The 23,531-nt window shown below is 34.8% G+C and overlaps 1 protein-coding gene across 1 annotated transcript in view; it reads left to right on the top strand.

Moving 5' to 3' along the window:
- MYO6 (myosin VI) overlaps nt 1-23,531 on the top strand; it is a 107,741-nt gene that overhangs the window by 61,658 nt on the left and 22,552 nt on the right. The window contains exons 13-25 of the mRNA XM_039727127.1: nt 3,648-3,805; nt 4,346-4,437; nt 4,909-4,981; nt 5,833-5,960; nt 7,015-7,110; nt 9,066-9,239; nt 12,937-12,975; nt 14,667-14,760; nt 18,264-18,394; nt 18,507-18,584; nt 19,504-19,633; nt 21,006-21,096; nt 22,313-22,463. Of these exons, the coding sequence (XP_039583061.1) occupies nt 3,648-3,805; nt 4,346-4,437; nt 4,909-4,981; nt 5,833-5,960; nt 7,015-7,110; nt 9,066-9,239; nt 12,937-12,975; nt 14,667-14,760; nt 18,264-18,394; nt 18,507-18,584; nt 19,504-19,633; nt 21,006-21,096; nt 22,313-22,463 (1,435 nt within the window). The remainder of the gene's footprint in view (nt 1-3,647; nt 3,806-4,345; nt 4,438-4,908; nt 4,982-5,832; nt 5,961-7,014; nt 7,111-9,065; nt 9,240-12,936; nt 12,976-14,666; nt 14,761-18,263; nt 18,395-18,506; nt 18,585-19,503; nt 19,634-21,005; nt 21,097-22,312; nt 22,464-23,531) is intronic.

Below are 23,531 nucleotides of genomic sequence, written 5' to 3'. Positions count from 1 at the left end.
TTGACTTACTGCTTCTGTGGTTATTCTTCATCTTTCGTTTGCATTTTTTAATTCTTCTCATCTTACCACCACCCACTTTCCTTTACTGAAATATATCTTGTGGATTTTTACATTATGAATTTTTTGAAAATAATTTTGTATGCTAATCTTGTTACCAAGATTTTCTGCTTTTCTAATTCAGTATTATTAGAGCCTATTTTTTTGAGAATACCCTGAATTTCACATTCTTTTTAAGTGAAAGTGTTAAATAGAAGCAGAAGAGCTTTGAATGAATTGTATCCATGTCAGATTCAGATGGCACCCCACTGGAAATGCTCTCAGTGAACTGCTGATTCAGCCTCTGAGAGCAGATTTGTTTTGGCTGTTGTACATGTAGCACATACCTAAGGCTTGTTGTTGTACCTTTTGAGAATATTTGGTGGGACATATCAAGCTACCTCCTCAAGAGACACTGTCAAGGAAGGTTTCTTAATTTTTGTTACAGCTTTGAGTTTACTTTGGATTAAAACTGTAAAGATTTTCTGATCAGTGAATTTATCCTGATAAACCTGTAGCGTTATTAGCACTGTGCAGTTTCAAAAGTCTGCAAACACAAGGAGCTATGTTTTCATGCCAGCAGATCTTATTTTTCCTGTGTTTTACTTTGAGGGTATCAAAAATGAGTTCAGCAGACTCCTTACAACATCTCAGTGATTAATGCATTAAGCCTCTTTTGCTAGCACTTTTTAAATTTGTGCATCTAAAAGCAGACATACTCTTAATAAATACACCTATATCATCTTCTCACATGGCTTACTGCATGTAAAAGTGGATTGGACTGTTTTAGGTATTTGTTACATAGACACAGTTTTTTCCATAGTAGTGTTTTTTAGAAACTACTTGGCTGCTATCAGTATTTAGAGATTTGACAAGTACGTTGTTTTTTTGTTCCAGCAACCCAAAGAGCTGGTCATTTCTCTCTCTTAGGGACCTTTTGTGTGCAAGTAGATCATGTGAGTCCTAATAGGTCACAGTGAATAAATAGCTCAGCTGAAATCACTGTGCTCAGAGTATAACAAAGGCTTTGTTCTGCTGGGCACAGTGGAGCCAACAAGGAGCAGTAGGAGGGTGATGCTAAGTGCAACCTCTCTGAATTTTATTAAATAATCATGTGCAGTGAATTGCCTGGGGGACTTGACAGCTGCACTACGTCTATCCATCCTTGTCTCCCAAAACCCCATAATAATTACCTTACTGGATGATATTTTTGCCATCCATGTGAAGTGTATTTACAGAGAGAAATAATGTGTTAGGATTCAAAATCTAGTGCTTCTCTTAGACTGTAAATGTGCTACTGTGCTTTTCTCTTGTTCAGTTTCTTCTTTTCCATGAGAACTCACAGAGGACTCTATCATCACAAACTAAATTATTTTACAACGTGAAAAAGAATAACTTGCATCATTCCAGGTCCTCCAGCTTTTTTTGCAGTACATTTTCTACCAAAATGCTTTTTTTTTAGTGATGCCACTGAAATGTCCATTGGAAAAACTTTTTCAAAAAATACTTTTCTACATTATTTTGAACTTTAGCTTTTTTCAAATTACAAATGTGCTGCTTAAATTCTTTAATTATGTGGAGTATTTAACTAGGTAGGGTTACTTAATCCAGGCTACTTTATTTATGAACCAGTAACCATATTGGATGACAGTAATTGATGGATATTGCTTCACCTGCTCTCTCCCTCAGTTGTTGTCAATCATGGGCAAATTATACATGTTTTCAATTAAAGTTAATTTGTTCTGGAATATATTTGGGGACTAAATCTACCCCGTCCATGCTTTCCCCTAGGTCTCAAACTCTAGATCATTGGAAACCTTGCTGAACAAATTGGCACGAAGACCAAACAAGGGTTTTTCTTGCAGTCTTACCAAAGTGCTTAGAATTTGGCAATTTTTTTCCTATTCCATTTAATTAGCTGATAAATTCAGGAGAGGGAAAGAAGGTAAAATGGAGGAAGGAGAATTTATCTTTTCCTGTTCAGGCAAGAAACAAGAGAAAGAAAAAGATTCATTTGTCTTTGTGCAGACCAAAGAAAGGAAGAGCTGAGGGAAAGCGAGTTCAATGAGAAGAAAGCTATTTGTTCTGAACATCAGTTCTGTGATGGGGCTCTTGGGTATCTACTGTCTCAGGGCATTTTCTGCATTGTTTAGTGGTTCTGAACTTTCAGTTGTGCAAAATTAATTGCAGGGTTACATTTTCTTTCCATGTGTGTGTGCTGCATACTATGAAATTTAAAAACAAGGGTTTGTGCAGTCTTTAGAATTGCACTTAACAGTGGCAGAATTTGCTATTTTGAGCACTAAGACCACTTTGTAAATACATGCTCTAGCAGTACAACTATTTGTCATGTTGTTTAAAAAAGTAAGTGAAAAACATAAGTGATTTTAATGTATTGTATTATGTAATAGGTCTGCAGCTGACAGGAATTAGTATTCTGATCTCTTAAATGTATCAGAACAAAATGCAAAGGTACCTTCCTTCTATTTATAAGCTGAGATTTCTGTCAGTACTCATTACTTTAAGATAAGATAGGTACTTAGTGGAAGACAAGATTGTGTGTTAAAGCTAATTACTATCAAATGTGATGTAGCTGCAAGTGTCCTTTGGGAATGGAGACTGGTTCTTTGCCTTACCAGTCACAGTAGAAAGTGATCTCCATCACTGTCATGATTCTGCATCAGAGGTATTATCCTTGAAGAGATAAAAAAATAGTAATTATTAGTTAGTTTAGTGCTTATGAATTCTGGGAGGTGAAGGAAATTATGCAATATAGCTAAGCTGTTATTGTGATCTAACTCCAAGGGGCAACTCAATCCCTTGTTGCCACTCACTCCCTGCCAGTGGAAGGGAAGGCAAAAGGGGAAGAGTAAAAATGAGAAAACACATGGGTTGTTGATAAAGGCAGTTTAAAAGGTAAAGCAAATGCTACATGTGCAAGCAATGCAAAACCAGGAATTCAGTCTCCACTTTCTGTTGGGTCAGTGTTCAGCTCCCCGTCAGAATAGCAGGCTTCATCAAGTGTTATGGTTTCTTAGGAAGACAAAATTTTAAACTCATAAAATCATTCTCCTTTCCCTCTTCTTCCTTCAGCTTTTATTGCTGAGCATGATGCCATATGATAGGGAATGTCCCTTTGGTCAGTTGTGTCCCAGCTGTGTCCCCTCTCAGCTTCTTGTTCACCCTCAGCCTCCTCACTAGTGTGATGGGGTGAGGAGCAGAAAAGATGTCAGAGCAAAAGCTGAACCATAGGCTTTATTCTAACATAACAAATCATAAGTAAATAGTTGAAATATTTTTCAATGGTGTTATATATATTTTAAATTTCTTTCTCTGGAAACTGTCAGTAGAGTTTCTAATTATCTAATCAACAATTATGAAAGCATCTGAATCTCATTTTTACTGATGGTAGCAAAACGTTATTGTTTTTTACAGGTAAGATAGTCTAATTTGGCAAGGTTGTTTCCTGCCTTGGCCTAGAGATCGGGGTGGGGGCGGAGGGTTAGGTCCTAATTTATGGCATTGGAAAGGCTGTTTTTAAGTTTAGAGCCTAATCTCAGCATTTCACAGTAAGGAATTCTGAGAAATAAGATCTGCATCTTGTTTTTTAGGGTACCGTTGAAGGTGGAACAAGCAAACAATGCTCGTGATGCCTTGGCTAAAACTGTGTATAGTCATCTGTTTGATCATGTAGTGAAAAGGGTAAACCAGTGTTTTCCATTTGAAACTTCTTCTTTCTTCATTGGAGTTCTAGATATAGCTGGTTTTGGTAAGTATACCTAAAATAATTTCTAGTTGCCACTTTTTCCCACCAAAGATTCAATACCAAATTTTGTCATGAAGAGTGGAAGGGTTTTCTTTTTGGTCTTGATTCTAGTAAAGCTTTTGCTGTCTTTGACTCACTGAAAATTCAAAACAGGGCATGTTTTGTGATGTGCTCTAGTCCTGCCATGGCTGTCCAGGGGAACAGCCTTTGGTTTTCAGATCTTTAGAATTTTGATATCTACTGCCAGCCTGTTGTATCATAGATGTATAAGGGTGTATTGGTACAATTTCACTGTCTGGTGGCATCTTGATTTGGTTTGCTGCCAACTGTCTGTCATTTATCTTATAAATATTATCTGCTGCAGTATTTTTAGATGACTTGTGTACAACTTGGAAATCTGTAAGATTTCATTTTGCTGAAAGAAATGGCTATGGATCTGAACACATCTTTAAATATTAGCACTGTGAAGCTTCTCTTATATACTATTTAATTTAAATTCTTGGAACACTGTTTTATCTTAAAAGTTTAACTTCTGTCTTTCAGAGTACTTTGAACACAACAGTTTTGAACAATTCTGTATAAACTACTGTAATGAAAAACTGCAGCAATTTTTTAATGAAAGAATTCTGAAAGAGGTATGATATATTTAATGTTATATTTGAGGATTTGTTTTTTTAGTATTCTATTTGAGGAATTTTTTTCCTGAAGTGATTCTTTAAGAAGCACTGCTTTTCATAAGATTACACATTATATTTGGAAAAAAAAAATCAGTTGATATACTGCTTCCATATTATGTGACATCTGGTTGTGTCAGAAAAGAATGTGGATTTTTGAAAAGGAGCAATGAGGTATCCAGAGATTGGATAATTGCTAATATCTGATGAAAATATTGAGTTGAACAGCCTTATCATTACGGTATTAAAGTTGGACTATATTTAGCTGTGTAAGGAAGTTCTCAAATGTGTGTTGATTTATGCTATATTTTTTTAAATTGCTTCGTGTTTATTAGAAAAAATAATTTTTTTCTTGATTTTTTTCAGTTAAAAAAATAAATTAAGAATTTATTAAAAAATAAATTTTCAGTTACTTTTTTTTTGCAACTTCAGGAACAAGAACTTTACCAGAAGGAAGGCCTGGGTGTTAATGAAGTTCGTTATGTAGATAATCAGGACTGTATAGGTATGTACTTCTTGAATTGTCGAGCTCTTTGTTACTGTCATGGGGAAAAAAGCTTCAAGCAGAAGAGGTGAAATATGCATAGCACTAGTAATTATATGGTTTTATACATAGCCTCATTCAATTCACAATCGTAAGAGTTCATAGGCATTTCTGCAGTATAAGCATTAGCAGTTTCATCCTTTCCACAGGAAAAAGTTTGCAGTAAAAATTCCTCTTAAAAGAGCACTTTCATAGAGAATGGAAAAAAAGTTGCAAAACTGTGAGTTTGTGTCCAATAGTTTCAAGAGCATGAATTTCTGTGTCAGCTTTTAAAGGCTTTGGAGTATGTATGTGAGAGGTCAAGGCAATTCAGTTGTTAAAAGTTGTGAAACCACCACTGTATGCTCAATTCTGGTCTACCTTTCCTAAAACAAATTGTTACTTCTCACTGGATCATGTTATCAAATGGAAATATTAACCTTTTAGTTCTGACGTGTGGTGAAATGTGGATGAAAAGCTTAAAAATCTCCCCCAGCAATTGAAGCTAGACCTAGGATCATACTGTAAGAAGACTTAGGCTCTTTTGGATGACTAATTTCAGCTTGAGACTAAGAGTTAAAATTAAGCAATCAGTTCCTGATTTTTTTCTCCCATGTTCCAGAAGAGTTAGAACTTCTAGATTTGATGGATATCCTATACATTCCTATTAAGATACATAGAATTGATTTGCCATGACTTATTGTATTTTATTTAATGGCTTTCCATAGGTACTTTTGTAGAGAATCAGTCAGCAGCATTTGGGTTTGTAATGTTCAGTGGTGACACAAGTTGATATATTCAATTTCCATGAATATATGTTTTTTAATTAACAGATTTGATTGAAGCAAAATTAATAGGTGTACTGGATATTTTGGATGAAGAAAATCGACTTCCCCAACCAAGTGACCAGCATTTTACTTCAGTTGTGCATCAAAAACACAAGGACCATTTCAGGCTCTCGGTAGGTTTATTTTTGTTGTCTGTCTTGTTTTAATGAAACAGTCTTGGAACAGTTGATAGTAACACTTCAATTTAATGAAAATCTTTCATAAGAAATCTCATACCACCCAGTCTGCACAGTCTGTACTACTTTTTTAAGGACAAGTTTGGTTATTAGATTTGATGAAAAGTTCATTGAAGGCTTCAAGCAATTCTAATATCCTGTTGAAAATAAAGCCATATTCTTGACTTGCATTTGAAGTTTTTTAACATGTAAAACATGAAAAAGAAGTAAAACACATTTTAATTTAGATTTGTTTCATATCAGATGAGTTATTTTGTTATTTGAAAAAATTTCTTGCTTTGGAGAACATTTGACTCATGTCTAGTGTCTAGCTAGCACTTCAGAGATGAATATAGGAATCATGAGGAAATTTTTTTTGTTCCTTGTTTTTTAACATACAGCGCTGTCTGGAAGATTAAGGCAAATTGTTGCAATTTATATCTATGAATTGTGTTGGAATAGGAAAAAATGCTGAAAAAATGTGAGCAAAGAAAGCCATCATTTATCATCCATTTACCTTGTGTTAAGTTTCTTTACCTTGTGTTAAGTTTGTGCTTAATCCTGCTTGCCTCAATTGGTGTGCAAGAAATGTTCTGATGGTGTGTGTGTGATCAGCTGGGTGCTTGCCTCTAAAGATACACCATCTAAAGCCGTATCTTGAGCTTCAGTCTAATCCTATTCATATAACAAGGTTGTTCAGCATCTGTCAAATTTATGATAAAGAAAGTGTTGATTAAAGGCAAAACCAAAATCAACTGGCTGGTATTAGCAATCCTGGTGACTTGTATTTTGAATACATTGCATTCAAAGTGTGGAAGCGTGGAAGAGTTTGAAATTAGGTTTTTAGAACATGGTTTGGACAGGAATGGTAATGATCAGCACAATTGTATTTAAAAGAGATGTGATTTTTAACACTTAGTGGTCCTGGCAGATCATGGTGGTGTTCTAAGAATAAACTTTTTTTTTAGTCTCCATTGGAATACTTCTTTGTAATTCATGTTCTTAATTCCAGATTCCTAGAAAGTCTAAATTGGCTGTTCACAGAAATATCAGAGATGATGAAGGCTTCATTATCCGACACTTTGCAGGAGCCGTATGCTACGAGACGGTAATTTTATCTATGGAACACTATGTTTATTGTGTTTTATAGAACATTTGTATTTTTTCAATGCATATAGCTTAAATGACAAAATTTCTTGTGATCAGAAGTTCAAACATTGGTATGCCTTAAGTTTGAAACTAATCTTCTGCATATTTGACAGAATTGACAGTTTTTTTAACTTTTCAGCATACAGCCCATTTTAATGACATGTGTTTTGTGTAAAAGTTTGTTTCAAATCTATAGGTAATGGTGTCAGTATTAAATATATTGATTCACAGTCTGCATTCGATACTGCAAATTTTTTATCAAAAGATGTTTACAACCTGGGGAGAAGAATATATCTAAAAGTGTTGTTAGTGAATGTTGTAGTGTACTTTTTGTTTTATTAGTAGGTTTTATTTTTTGATTTGTAATTTGGTAGTTTTTGGTGCTGTTTTCTCTTTGCCCCCACCTTTTCCCAGAATTTATGTCATCTTTTTTGTTGTTAGTTTCTAGTTTTTATTTCTCCAAACTCTAGCAATTTACTGAAACTGTTCTCCTGCCTTGGAATTTTATGGTTCATCCATTGTCGTTGCCGCCTTGTTTTTTACTCCCAATTCTCCTGATTTGTTAAAGATTGTACCCTCCCCTGGAATGTGCCCCAAATATAAGTGCCCTTTCCCCCCGATTGGGGTCCCGAGGAGGAGGGGAAGTTTTACCATCAAGTAGAGTTACCCGGGGGCCTGTGTGCTCCCCTGTGTTTTATGATGTGCCAACAGCTGACACCTGGGATTCAATGGAGCTCCCGGGGGTTCTGCCGCCCCCCTCCTGTGATCAGCTAGCTGGGGGAAGAGGAGCGGCAAGTGAAGAGTACCTTTTTGGAAGCATGATTATCCTTGTACACAGTCCCCATCATACTTTGTGTTTTCCATTTCTACTGGCAATGGACGCATTTGTGTAAAAATACAAAATACTTGAAATTGCTACCCTCAAAATACATCCCGGATTCTTGTGCTGTTTTGACTATTACTTATTCTACAGAAACACTGTAAGACCTGAAGCCAGTATCTAGACCATTAATTTTCAAAAATGAAAGTTTAAGATAAAATGAAGATCCATAAGGTTTTGTTGTTTTGTATGCCTTCAGCATGCTTACTGCGCTGCTTACTCGGCTGCATACGTATTCCTCTCTTGTGTCTTCACGGCCCAAGGAAACTTTGGAGGCCTGTGTTAGTCCTTTGATTCTTATCAGCCTTTTATGGGATATCTGACAAATTGGCATTTTCTTCAAAGTAGTCTCAACATCTTCTGTTCATTAATATCAAAGTATCTATTAAGTTGCACCAAAAGCTGTTCAGGATTTTGTAGATGTGAAATTGGATATTAATATTTGATCTCTGAGTTTTAATTTAATTTATTGTTCTTCTCAAAGTTAGTGATCCAATTAAAATAAACCAGAGATGTAAAGTTTGTAGAAAGTGACATGTTTTATTAAATCAAGTGTTCATAAATTGTTGTAGTACTTCTAAAATAACCTGGTTTTATTTCATTTTCCAAACTGTGTAGGTTTAAGTGTGCATGTTAATTCTCATTTCACAATAGATCTTAAGTGCTATTACAAGCAGCGAAGAATTAAGCTTCTCAGAACTCCCAGGTGATGATGATGTGCTGAGTGCTGGAAATGGAAGGAGGATAGTCTTTGACAAAAAACCAGCTGATTTCTTTAAAGACACCAAACTTTTCTTTGGGTTTCACAATTCCATTCCAAAAACATCCTTCAAATTTAAGAATGTCTTTTCTCTCTGACGTTAGGGTTTTGTGTATCTAGCTGAAAAGTTGTTTGAAATAATATATTAATATTTACCTCATCTATTCTTGCTGATTTTTGAATTAAGTATGTAACTATGTTTCCTTTAGTTTTCTAAAAGTTGACTTGGACAGTAAAACAAATGTGCTTTTTATCTCTTGGGTTGTCTTTTCAGATGCAATTTGTGGAAAAAAACAATGATGCTTTGCACATGTCTCTTCAATCTCTTATATGTGAATCCAAGGACAAGTTTGTTCGCCAGTTGTTTGAGGCCAACTCTAACAACAACAAGGATCCCAAACAAAAAGCTGGGAAACTCAGTTTCATCAGCGTGGGTAACAAATTCAAGGTAAAATCATATAGTAAAGAGTCCTATCTTCTCTATCTTCTTGTAATCTATGCTAATTTTTTGTTACTTGAATTGAGTGGAACCTAAGGTTGGGAGAACTAGCAGTAACTTGAGATTCAGAAGAAAATTTGGTTAAATAGATGTTTTTCTTCTGTTGAGTGATAAGAAACTGGTATCTTAAGATACATGTTATGCATTTCTGTCAAAAGTGTCTTCCATAACAATCCTTACAGAGATTATACAGTGATTTTTAGGTCAGAATCTTTCAAAGTCACATAGAAGTCTTTATTAAAAAGGTTTTGAGATTTAAATTTTGATTCCGTGGACTTGAAAATGCTATAGATGTGACAAAATCTGTTCTTCCATCCTATTGTGATTATACCTTCTAGGAGATGTACTGATTCCCTACAGAGAGTTGGCCAAACTCTCAAAATTCAGTACCTAACCTAACCTTAGTTTTTCCTTTTCTGAAATATGTACTTAGTCATGGCTTACACAGGAAGATATTCATTGTGCTGAATGTTTCCTTTCTCAATAACTGACTCTGATGCTTCTCATTTTCTCCTTTCTTCTGATGTTATTACAAAGCTGACCTTCAAACCTTGTCTTCTCCAAATGTTTTCTGCATCCTTTTCTCATACAGCAGTTTTATTTTAGCTGGACTATTCCAGCTCAGGATGGCTAGACAGAGAACAATAGGGGAATTAAGAGATGAAAAGCAGGCACATCGTGGGCTGCAGGTAAATTTTTCAGTCTCGTGGATTTACAGTTGGTAGAGCTGCAGCAATTTCAGCAAGAGCTCTTTTCAACACATCTGGGCCAGATCCAATGAAGGATTTGTATGCCTTCAAGTCAAGTGCTGAAACAGTTTTGGTATACTATCTTACCTAGGGCCACCAAAAATCCATCTCATATTCCTAGCTAGACTCCTTACACAGTCCCTGGAGAATGCAAGTATGTTAGATAATCCAAAAAACCTGCACACAGAGTGAGACACTGCCAGTAGCAGAAGAGGGTTTCTGCATTTCTGCTCCATATCAAGGTTAAGTACTGGATCAGGACTGCAGGATAAATTCCTTCTTGCATAATCATATTTTGTGGCTAGCATTTGGAACTGTTCTCTAAAGATGCAGGAGCTGAAGGAACAGGAAGTATATGGTAGCAGCACACTTGCTTTTTATAGCGATAGTATTCTGCTTCAAGTTTATACTGTATTCAGTATTCTGTGGCTATTTTATTTCCTGTAGTAGCACCAAGATACTGGTCAGTCTGACAAACGGTGTTCTTATTACACCCTTCTGGAGTTGTTTGGTCAGGTAGCCAGAAATAAAATTTTTATGGGGCCAGGAAGAGTAGAATATGGAGCCTTGACTTGTAAGGTAGTGGTTTTGGCCTTTAGCTTGGAACTGGGCAGACTGCTGTCTTGAGTTTTGCTGTGATGATTCTTTTTAACTGCTTCCTGTTCTATAGCGGTTGTTGAATTAAAGTGCAGCAATTGGTTTAATATAAAATACATGATCATCTGCTAGTCTGAAAAGTTGCATACAGATAAGCCATGTCCTGAGCAAATCCTGCAGCCATGAGTCTGCTGTAAATGAAGCTAGGATCCATGACTTTTTAGAACTGTGTTTTTAAAATAAAATCAACTGGGGGATCTTTTGAGGCAATTTCCTCTTCCTTCCATTTGTATTTTCAATTTTTCTTGGGTTTAGCACCCCACCTTCAGGTGATGTGGTCTTGTGCATTATACCACTGCCCACAGAGAGGTGAATTAAAAGGGAAGCATTTTTAAAGTGAAGCAGAAACTTAGTGGGGAACACTTTTGGATTTCCTTTTGGTACTTTGGTATTGACCTCTCCACCTAAAACACAGCTAATGTCCTCTTTGGATCTGGCCCATCAATCTATAATTCTTTCAACGTTTTCAAGTTTCATGGCATTTTGAATGTATGTGTTACTTCCAAAAATTCATTCAGTGTTACCTTCCCAGACACAGCATGTGATGCTGATGAACACTAATAGCCTTGAAAATTTCACTTCAGATGACATCAAAATAAGGTCTTTTATCTTACTAGATATTTTATCTCTTTAAGAATAAGAATTCTTAGTGCATTAATTTGTAAGTCAGTCATCTGTACTACTGAAATTAGAACTTCTTCTAATGATATCAATTACTAGATTATGTTGGAGGGACTTCTCTTTATGAAATCCTTCACACGTCCCTTCCTTATAACTAATTAAAATTAATTCTCATTAATCAGTTGAGAAAATAATGATTAATTTATCATCGGATCTGTTCAAGATTTGATGATGAATTAAATTGTGACAATTCAAAGAGCAGTAGCTTTAGCAATATGCTTTACTCATATACATATTTTGTTGGAGAAATTCACCTGAGAATGTCTCTGGCTTATTTCTTGTCAAATCACAGAGTATAAGGAAGGGGTATTTTTCCTCAAGCAAAAGTGTATTTTGTTGATGGAAATTAGTCTGTCTCTTGCAAACTTAAGTGTTTCTGACTTGGGAAAACATAATTATTATAATCAAGTTGAGATATAAAGAGTATGTGTAAGTCAGAACTGAGCAAGAGGTTATTAGTGTTTGTCATGCTTCTTGTGGCACTCTTCCTAACCATATCCATGTTAAGTTAAAAAAATCCCAAACCAATTTTATCTACCAGAGGGACAACTGGCAGCTCTAGGTGATGTACACTACCCATGCAAATCTTGTTTCTTGGATTCAAGGTAATTGAAAGATCTGGCTAAAAAAAATTAGTCAAAAGTCAGATCCTTTGAATTTTGCTTCTAGTGCTGAAAATGAATATATTAGGACATACTGAATTTTGTATTGCTGCAGTCTATGTACTTAAAATTTGCTAATAAATTTTAAGAAGAATCAAGAAAGTCTGGCCCAGCAGTAATTCATGTGGCAATACAGGCACACCTCTAAAGTAAAAATATTGGTATTTTTCTGATGTGTTTTTGGAATATTTTAAGTCCCTACCAATTACATTCAATAGCAACTCTAAACTCTTTTCTCTGATAGCTTTAAGTCTCTTGTTATTCTGTAGACTTGATTCCAAATAATAGTAATATTGCAGTCTTTTCTCATCACAGTATATTTAAATGCAACCTCAGCAAATGTAATTTTAAAATTGTAGTTTTTTGTCATCAATAGAGAATTAAAAAGTTGGAAATTTGGAAATAAAAATAGATTATTGCAGGTAAATATTGACATAACTTAAAAAAAAACCCAGAAGAAAAGCCTGAGAATATATTTTGTGTTAATTATGTAACACACAAATAATGCTTGTTATAGATTAAATTTGGGATTTCATAAATTTTCAGTGTGTTTTTAAAAAATTATTGCTGATCGGTCTAATTTTTTTAAATATAATTTTATTACATAGTAATTATTTTTTATTTTCCCAAATGGACGTGCATGTTTTTTTTAATAACTATGTTGTAATAAGTGACTAGTCCATGCAGCATTGTTGCACAATTAAATACAAGCAATTTCCTCGGGACCATTCATGCACACTTGCATGATTTTGTCTATTAAAATTGGTGAATGTTTGGTTTATCAGTTCTGTCTCACTAACAATGAACATGCATGCAGTAATGCTGTACCTCTGTTTGGTGTGTATTTTTCTGTACATGCCATGGTAAGGCTCTTGAAGTACCTGTTTTCTTTTACAGACTCAGTTAAATTTGCTTCTTGAGAAGCTTCACAGTACTGTAAGTATATATACAGGTGAAGGTTCACAGTTTTCTGATGTAAGGCAAAATAGATAATCTCAATATTAGGGCTTACAATAAATGTGATTAGTAATTGCTTTAGAACTTGCAGCTACATGGCACTTTGGGAACATCTTCCTGTGCATGTAATGGTTATTTATTTACTGGAAAAAGGAAAACCCACCACCTTTAAAAAAGTTGTGGACTGAAAGTTAAAAAATCTGAATAAGCAATGTGAAATCTGTCTGTGCTGCAATCTCCTTTTTTGTCGCTTGTACTTCTTTCTGTGCATTGGTTATCATTGATGACTAATTTTCAGAAAATTTAGAAATGTTTCTTAGAAGTAAGTTATTTAAGAAGTAATAGATTATTAATTATTGTTTTAATGTTCCATAAAGTCATTCAAAATTTATCTTTTCATTTTGCTTTTTTTGATAGGCTGTAAATGCACAGATGGTCAAAGAAACTGAGTCCCCTAATGAATATTTGTTAATTTGGCTGATGTAATTAGATAGTTTGTGAAATTCTCCATGTACAACATGCCATTTTATTTTAGAACTTGGAGTTATAGGAATGCAGTGTTGTTTCTCTTGACCACATGTTCTAACACATTACAGATATTAGGTTATGCTCTGTCAAAAAAAGAAAAAGGGTAGAAAATTAAGGGAAAAAAAGCAGTGAGTTGCTTGGAATATAGCCAGCATATAAGATTTTACTGTAGTCATGAGACCAGTCTGAAGGGTCATCTATTTCACCCAGAACATTCTGGAACTGAAAGACAGTCCAGGGGAAAAAAGTATGTGGCCAGGCTTGCTGTACTCTTGAGTTTAGCTAACCCATGATTCAGGAGATATTGTTTATGTAGAGCTCCCTTGGCAGGTGCTGTCTCATTCTCAGCTGAGAGATGGAAAAAGAGAGAATATTCTAAAAACTGTGATTAATACTATATTTTCTCAGTCCCAATTTTGTTTTAGGATGTGCAAAGTTGTCATTTTCAGTCACCTGTTACAGGAAAATTTGAATAATTGGATGGTGCTGGGCAAAATGTTATCCTTGATGAATGTGAAATGATCAGAGAGAGCAGTGGTCAAAACTGTACCTCACATGGTCATAACAGAGGAGCAGACTGTTATGACCATGTTATGACCATGAACAGCATCAGGGAAGGGAGACTGAAGCTGTGAGCCAAAGGAAGTTGTAAAAAGTAGAAGTTAAGGAAGGTCAGGTTCATCTGGCATGATTCTGATGTCAGGAGTCTGGTAGCATGTTAGCTGATGTGAACTGTGTGGGGCATTTTAGTGTTGTGACTGTGGAAGATATTGAGGGTAGTAGGATCTAGAGTCATAAATCATAGATTGTGTACATGTTAAGGAGAATAGTTGAGTAAAAATTCAACAGAATTGAGGATCCAATTAACAGCCTGAGCATTGAAATTAGTTACATCAAGATCAAGGTTACAGTGCAAAACTGATATATGAGAGAAAAAGAATGGGGCTTGGACTTGGTTATCTTTAAGGCCCATTCCAACCCCTTAATAATTCTATGATTTTATGATAATGTCAGAATTTCTCTTTTACAATCCTATTATTTTGTATCTTTTATTCTCCCCACCCATAAGTCTTAAATCATAAACTGTTATTTTAGAACTTTTAAAAATCTGTGTTTTTGCTAACTTCTTGCTTTGGTCATAGGGGTCGAGCTTTATTCGCTGTATCAAACCTAATCTAAAGATGACAAGTCACCACTTTGAAGGAGGACAGATCCTCTCTCAGCTTCAGTGTTCAGGTAATGTCAGTGTTCTGGTACTCTTCACTCTGATTTTTACTGTGGTGATTACATATTACCCTAAGTTTGAAATATGTGGATGAAAGCAGTGTTTCTTTCCTTGAACTGTTTTCTAGAAGGTAGGTTATTTGTGCCTTATAAACAGCTATTTAGATTTTTAGTAACTTAGCATTCATTTTGGAAGTAATTCATCTGAATTGGTGTAAGGACTCCTGTTGCAAAGAAGAGTTGCTCACAGTACTAATAGGGCACCAGTTCAGTCTGGAACAATAGAATTTTAAATTTCTGTGGCAGTTGAAGTGTTAGAAACTCCTGTGTGCATTTAGAGGCAGTCAGTGTTAGCTGAGATATCTAATAATTTAAGCACACCAGTGTTCTTTTATTTAATAGATACTATGATCGAGTTTAATTATACTTTCTCAAAAGTTTCTTTTTATCACTATTAATTTGATTTGGAGCTGTACATCTAACATGGCTGAAATACTGCAACTTTGTTATTCTTGAAATGCTAGATGCTTTCCAAATTTACAGCTTTATTTGCTCATGCCCCACTCAACTTTTTGAAAAACAAAGACAGTATAAACAAATTAAATTTCTGTTGAAAGCAAGTATGCAGAAGATTGAGTTTTGCAGCAGCAACCACAAGTTAAGGTCCAACTTGAAAACTTACCTGCAGCCTCTGTGGATAGGGTTATGTAAAGTAGTGGGTAAAAACTGGTATGGCCTGTGCTGCTGAAGTTATTTGAATCTTACTGACAGTGTCTGGGCTTTACTGATGTCCTAGTTGCAGCCAAAATGTAGTAACATTATTCAGGACATTGGAGTTACATCTTAGCAGCTGATACTTTGTATATCAAGTGCACTAAATGTTCTAGCACTGCTTATGTATTTGAGGTTGTATCTGCCCCACATCTCACAAATACCATTCACATGATTAAAATAAAAGCCTGGGCATTATTTGGTGTTTGGATGTGGAGTTGGGTTTTTTTTCCTTCCCTTTAAAAATGAAAATGTCAAATCTGCTGAAAAAGAAAAAAGGTTTTAGAAGAAATATTAGAAGAAAAATCCTATGGATGATTGAGTGTTACTTAGCCCTCAAATAGGGAGAAAGCTTCATGGGCTTTTCTTATGTGTTCAGTATGAACTTTTTGTGACTGATCACATAATCAAAAAATGCTACAGGCTTGATCAAATCCCAGCTGAACTTTATGCTTTAGTCTCATAACAACAAATGTCTTAGAGACATTGTTCAATCTTTATTATTTAAGACCCATGTTATCTTATATCATAAACCTACTGGTTATCATAAAATTCACTGCTTAATTTGCATGTTACTGATCCCAGCTTTTGTGTATGTGTCTCTTTGAATTTAGGGATGGTGTCAGTTCTGGATTTGATGCAAGGTGGTTTCCCATCACGAGCTTCATTTCATGAACTCTACAATATGTACAAGAAATACCTGCCTGAAAAACATGTTAGCTGATGTGAACTGTGTGGGGCATTTTAGTGTTGTGACTGTGGAAGATATTGAGGGTAGTAGGATCTAGAGTCATAAATCATAGATTGTATACATGTTAAGGAGAATAGTTGAGTAAAAATTCAACAGAATTGAGGATCCAATTAATAGCTTGAGCATTGAAATTAGTTACATCAAGGTTACAGTGCAAAACTGATATATGAGAGAAAAAGAATGGGGCTTGGACTTGGTTATCTTTAAGGCCCATTCCAACCCCTTAATAATTCTATGATTTTATGATAATGTCAGAATTTCTCTTTTACAATCCTATTATTTTGTATCTTTTATACAGTGCAAAACTGATATATGAGAGAAAAAGAATGGGGTTTGGACTTGTCTTTAAGGCCCATTTCAACCCCTTAACCTTCTATGATTTTACAATAATGTCAGCATTTCTCTTTTACAATACTATTATTTTGTATCTTTTTTTCTCCCCACCCATAAGTCTTAAATCATAAACTGTTATTTTAGAACTTTTAAAAATCTGTGTTTTTGCTAACTTCTTGCTTTGGTCATAGGGGTCGAGCTTTATTCGCTGTATCAAACCTAATCTAAAGATGACAAGTCACCACTTTGAAGGAGGACAGATCCTCTCTCAGCTTCAGTGTTCAGGTAATGTCAGTGTTCTGGTAGTGTTCACTCTGATTTTTACTGTGGTGATTACATATTACCCTAAGTTTGAAATATGTGGATGAAAGCAGTGTTTCTTTCCTTGAACTGTTTTCTAGAAGGTAGGTTATTTGTGCCTTATAAACAGCTATTTAGATTTTTAGTAACTTAGCATTCATTTTGGAAGTAATTCATCTGAATTGGTGTAAGGACTCCTGTTGCAAAGAAGAGTTGCTCACAGTACTAATAGGGCACCAGTTCAGTCTGGAACAATAGAATTTTAAATTTCTGTGGCAGTTGAAGTGTTAGAAACTCCTGTGTGCATTTAGAGGCAGTCAGTGTTAGCTGAGATATCTAATAATTTAAGCACACCAGTGTTCTTTTATTTAATAGATACTATGATCGAGTTTAATTATACTTTCTCAAAAGTTTCTTTTTATCACTATTAATTTGATTTAGAGCTGTACATCTAACATGGATGAAATGCTGCAACTTTGTTATTCTTGAAATGCTAGATGCTTTCCAAATTTACAGCTTTATTTGCTCATGCCCCACTCAACTTTTTGAAAAACAAAGACAGTATAAACAAATTAAATTTCTGTTGAAAGCAAGTATGCAGAAGATTGAGTTTTGCAGCAGCAACCACAAGTTAAGGTCCAACTTGAAAACTTACCTGCAGCCTCTGTGGATAGGGTTATGTAAAGTAGTGGGTAAAAACTGGTATGGCCTGTGCTGCTGAAGTTATTTGAATCTTACTGACAGTGTCTGGGCTTTACTGATGTCCTAGTTGCAGCCAAAATGTAGTAACATTATTCAGGACATTGGAGTTACATCTTAGCAGCTGATACTTTGTATATCAAGTGCACTAAATGTTCTAGCACTGCTTATGTATTTGAGGTTGTATCTGCCCCACATCTCACAAATACCATTCACATGATTAAAATAAAAGCCTGGGCATTATTTGGTGTTTGGATGTGGAGTTGGGTTTTTTTTTTCCTTCCCTTTAAAAATGAAAATGTCAAATCTGCTGAAAAAGAAAAAAGGTTTTAGAAGAAATATTAGAAGAAAAATCCTATGGATGATTGAGTGTTACTTAGCCCTCAAATAGGGAGAAAGCTTCATGGGCTTTTCTTATGTGTTCAGTATGAACTTTTTGTGACTGATCACATAATCAAAAAATGCTACAGGCTTGATCAAATCCCAGCTGAACTTTATGCTTTAGTCTCATAACAACAAATGTCTTAGAGACATTGTTCAATCTTTATTATTTAAGACCCATGTTATCTTATATCATAAACCTACTGGTTATCATAAAATTCACTGCTTAATTTGCATGTTACTGATCCCAGCTTTTGTGTATGTGTCTCTTTGAATTTAGGGATGGTGTCAGTTCTGGATTTGATGCAAGGTGGTTTCCCATCACGAGCTTCATTTCATGAACTCTACAATATGTACAAGAAATACCTGCCTGAAAAATTGGCTCGACTGGACCCTAGGCTTTTTTGCAAAGTAAGAAAATAATTCTTTTGTATTGTCCAGGAGAGAAAATATATTGTGATGTTGGCTTTTGTGTTTATTTGAAGGAGGCAGAATATAATCCTTTCTGCTTTCTGTGTTTCAGGCCCTATTTAAAGCCCTGGGACTGAATGAAAATGATTACAAATTTGGACTAACCAAGGTGTTTTTTAGACCTGGCAAGGTAATCTTTTTCTTGGAGTTCATGGTTATGAATCTTAGAATAATTTCAGTTAGAAAGGACGTTTGAAAGTGGCATTGTTTAACACATTGAGAAAAGTGTGGCCAACCTAAATAAGGTTGCCTACAATTTGTATAAATAATTTTGTTCATTTTCTTTGAATAAACCACAAAATTTGTATGGATACAATTGGGTTTATAGTCCTGTTGCTGATGCTACAGTGTTTCTAATGCAATGTTTGTTTTCCAAGAATTATGTTGACTATTCAAAAGAGGAAGTCACAGCCAAGAACTATTTTCTAGTAAAACCTGTTTATAACTGAAATCTCTCTCTGTGATTCTGAGCATTGCTGCTTCTCTTCAGAGTAAGGAGATGAAGTTGAGAGCTATTGTGATGAGAAAGGAAAATTATTGTAATCCCAGAAGAATGTTCTTCCTGTCCTATAATTACTGAAAAGCAAGTGCAGGATTTTCAGAAAATGTTGCCTGCGATGGGAAGCTTATACAAAGGTTAAAAATTGAGAAGTGCTTTCAGCTTTTATTTTTTTCTACAGATATATAATTAGATTACATCTAATTATCTTGAGGTTGTGGAAGGCCAGAGTTCATTTCCAGGATGTAGAAAAAAAATTATTTTAAAAAATTTTGACAATAAGTATTTTTGGTGATTAATAAATGGTTATATTATTCAAAATGACAAGTGTTGGACATCCATAAAACAAACATATAAAAAATCTGCACTTGTACTTTCTCTTTTCATTAAACAACAAAGTGTAATAAAATTTATCTGCTGACTTTAATTGAAAGCTGATATAATGACATACAGTTTATATTAAAAATTTTAATTCAGCATGATCTCAAATAATAATGTCTAACATTCTCTGTCCTCCTAATAAGTAAAACTTGTTTTAATTATCATTTAGTTTGCAGAGTTTGATCAGATAATGAAGTCTGATCCGGATCACTTAGCAGAGCTGGTTAAACGAGTGAATCGCTGGCTTATCTGCAGTCGTTGGAAAAAAGTTCAATGGTGTTCTCTCTCGGTGATTAAATGTATGTGTTTTGTGTTTTATTAACTCAAAATGTTTGTGAAAATACAGCAAAGCAGTTATTAACACCTTGAAATATCACCAAGGACATGTATAGCAGATGGTTACATACTGAAGTCTGAGTAATTGATTTTAAGGTTGTTAGGATTTTTCTTGAAGTTTACTGTGCAGAGTAGGAATAAGGTGGTGTGGAAGAGAGATTGGTACTTGTGGTGTGCTTCAGAAAAGCTGTCTGGGAGATGGGGAAGGCTCTGATGCAGAATGTCAGCAATCTCTAATAACATGGAGGGTGAAAACTGCATTAGAATGGGGAAGAAGAGCATAAAGGCCTTATGCCAGTGCACACATGGCTGTGCATTTGGGCCAGCACAGTATGTCACTGATTGATTATTTTTTGTTGCTTTTTACAGTGAAGCAAATGGAATTTCTGGATTCTTATGAGATTTCAAGCATCAGATATTGTAACACTAAAATCTTGGGTTTGACCTAGACATTTAGGTTATTTAGTCTATTTTTTTCAGAAAGACAGGACAGAAAGTATGTCACCATGTGCAAAAAGTAGAAACACAGGGAAATAATATGGATTATTATTTCTTTGTAGTATGTTATGGGAACTTGAAACCTGATTTTATTCCCGGCACAGAGTTGAGACATATAAACAAGAAGTAGAGTGCATCTTTGTGACCACCTAAGTCCAATAAGTGAATATTAAACATCACTGTGTTCACAAACCGTGTGCTAAAAGCAGTCTGGATCCACAGGCATCTACATGTTCTCTAGTAAATCTGTAAAAACTCATTTAGTGTTGTACTTCTAAAATACTCAGCACACATGCATGTGCCAATGCTGTGATTCTCTGTTTATCTTGCCTCCTGGTATCAATCATTTAGTTAGAGTCTTTAGATGAAGACTGTATTAGAACAAAAGCTAGAGCTTTTGTTTTTCATTCCAGGTTTTTGGATTTTTTTTCATTCCAGTATTGTACAGAAACGCGCATTGTGTTGCAGCCACTTTATTATCTCTAGCAGATACTGGATTTTACTCTTCAACACAGGACTAAGACTTCAATTTGAGTGTTTCCTGCTTGATAGAGCCTGTGACTTTTAACAAAAGTTACTGGTATCTGTGAATCTGCAGGGGTGTGTGAGTGTGCACACGTTTCATTGTTCCTGTTGGATTTGGGTGGGAGCCTCTGTGCCTGACCCAAGATTGTGAATGCCACCATTCTGTTTCTTCAAAGTTGTGGTCCCAATATCGAAAAAGCTCTCAAGCACACATGGTCTGCATACAGTTTTGAGACATCAAATGTTGAAGGAAGATAGAAATTGTGTTAAACTGTATAAAACATTAAGGTTCTATCTTCTGTGTGCTTACAGTGAAAAATAAGATAAAATATCGAGCCAGTGCCTGCATTAAAATACAAAAGACTATTCGTATGTGGCTTTGCAAGAGAAAGCACAAACCACGGTAAGAAGATATTCCCTGTTTGAAGAAAATATATTTTAAATTATATTTTCTTATGACTGTAAGAATTTATTTAACTAAATCTGTCTGAAGGCATAGAATGATGCTAAGTACAATTGAAGGAGACGGAGGGGTTATGTGTTCCTTCACTCTTTCCCAAGGATGAATAGACTAAATCTGAACCTTTCCTATAGATGTTTCTTTTGCTCTTTGTTCATAAAATCCTTCAGTGACAACATTATTTTTAGAAATTTTTTATTAAGTCTGTCTAATTTAATTTAAGCTCATTAATTGTTGTCCTTTACCCATTCACATCTTCCTTTATAGGCTCCCTTTCATTTTTATCTTAGAAATAATAACTGTCTTGTCTCCTCTTGAAATTAATTCCATTATCTGATTGGAGGGAACACTGATGAAAAACTACTGCAATAATTAAGATCTGCTGACACCTTAATGTTCTTTGACAGAGATGCAGCTCTGTTGTTGTTGTGGGCTTCTCATAAGTTCTTTTACATCCTTTGAGAATTATGTTTCATTTTGAATCTTGGCATTTCTGACATTTTTTAGATTTTTGAGCTAGTTGGTGCTCATCTTTAATGATTTGATTTAATTTCTACTTTTGTGTGTTGATTTGCAAATCCCAGTACAGTGATTCCTGTTTAGGAGATGGTCTGCAGAGTTGTAACTTCTGTGTGGAGCCTTCAATAGTGGTTCTTAAAAAAACTTTTGAGTTTTCCTGAACTCTTCCCCAGCCTTGTTTTCGCACTCCTTTGGGATGTAATGACTGTGTTCATTCTGGGGTGTAATACTGTGTAGTTGAGTTTTATCTGATTCATTCATTTGTGGCTCTTTGAATAAGTAGCACCACTCAGCCTTTATCCCTTCCAGTTAAAATCCTGTACTGGATACTAATGATTTATTATTGTGGGGAAAAAAAACCCAAACAAAAATCCAACCCAAATTAATTCTCAAAATAATAATGAATTTTTCCATTTTGAGTCACTGTCTTCTAAGTAATTTTACTTACTGCTTGAAAAAGGCTCCATTGCTTAGTTACTTGACGTGATAATGTTTTAATTTCAAAAAAGAGGGTGAGTTTTGTCAGAAGGCATAACTTCTCTCCCTGTTTACTTTTTTACATAAGTGACTAGTGGAGTTTTAAAAATACCACCCTCCAAAATAATTTCAGTTAAGCAAATAAGCTGTCTTACCTTCACAGCATTGATGGCCTGATAAAAGTACGTACACTGAAGAAGAGACTTGATAAATTTAATGAAGTAGTAAGTGCTCTGAAGGAGGGGAAAGCAGAGACAAGCAAGCAGGTCAAGGAGTTGGAGGATTCTATTGATGCTTCAATGACCAAAATTAAGGTATGTGATAATAATGAGAGAAATTGTATCTTGGTACTGGAATCTTTTAAAAGCTTCATTTAAAGGAGAAAAGCCAATGCATTTTTATTAATAGAAAATATACTTTAATATAGTGGTCTTAATTTTCAGTCATGGGTAATTCCTGCTTAAAATTATTTGTAAATATAACTGAAGTGAATCCTGAAAATAGGTGCATATGTCTAGACTTTGGTATCTGCATGTCAAAACTGGCACTGAAGGTTTTAAAGAAAAAATACATGTTGATAATATGAGACAAGTGTTTCAATAATTTGTTTGTTGCTTTCATTATTAAAATAGCAATTACCATTATTACCATTATTGGAATACCAATTAACATTTCCAATATTTTAACTTAATAAGGACTGAAACAAGGCATTTATCGCAGAATAAAGACTTTTATTATGGAATAAAGACATTTCCAGTTATGAGGTTTTTCAGACTTGGTAGTAAAAAGAATTCAGCTTGCTGATTATGCTTCAGGTCTGTAGTCCTCTCTTTCTTACCGCAGAAGCACAAAGACAAAATGAAAGCACACTGGCATTTATTAATGTTAGAAAAAATTTGGCTTCTTGAATTCTTGTTTCATGCAGGTGTACCATATTAAGACTTCTCTATTTAAAATCACTGTTGAAAAGATGGTAGAGTTAACCTGTCACCTTAGGGTTTTCTTTTCTAATAAAGATGAAATAATTTGATTATCATCATGATACACTATCAGAAAAGGTCAGCAAACCCCCCATATTGCAGTTTTATTAGTAAGATGTGAATTGTAAAATGAAATTAATTTGTACCTGTCAATAAGGTTTGAAAACGTGTCTCTAGCAAAGGCTATTTTTGAAGCATTTTTAACCTCTAATTTGTTACTAATAACTTTTTAGAAAAAGTTAGTCACAACACAGTGCAGTATTTTTTCTGAGTGCTGGCAGAAATATTAAGAAACATTATTTTATGCTATGACATAAAAGCAGAGCTGTAAATAAGCACTAAAGAAGATAAGAACACAGTTCAATATATACATGGGAAGGCCTTAATTTCCATCCTAGCATG

The sequence above is a fragment of the Passer montanus genome, unplaced genomic scaffold (genome assembly GCF_014805655.1).
Source record: "Passer montanus isolate IOZ18808 unplaced genomic scaffold, ASM1480565v1 scaffold11, whole genome shotgun sequence".
NCBI lineage: Eukaryota > Metazoa > Chordata > Aves > Passeriformes > Passeridae > Passer > Passer montanus.
This window is presented reverse-complemented; position numbering and strand designations above follow the sequence as displayed.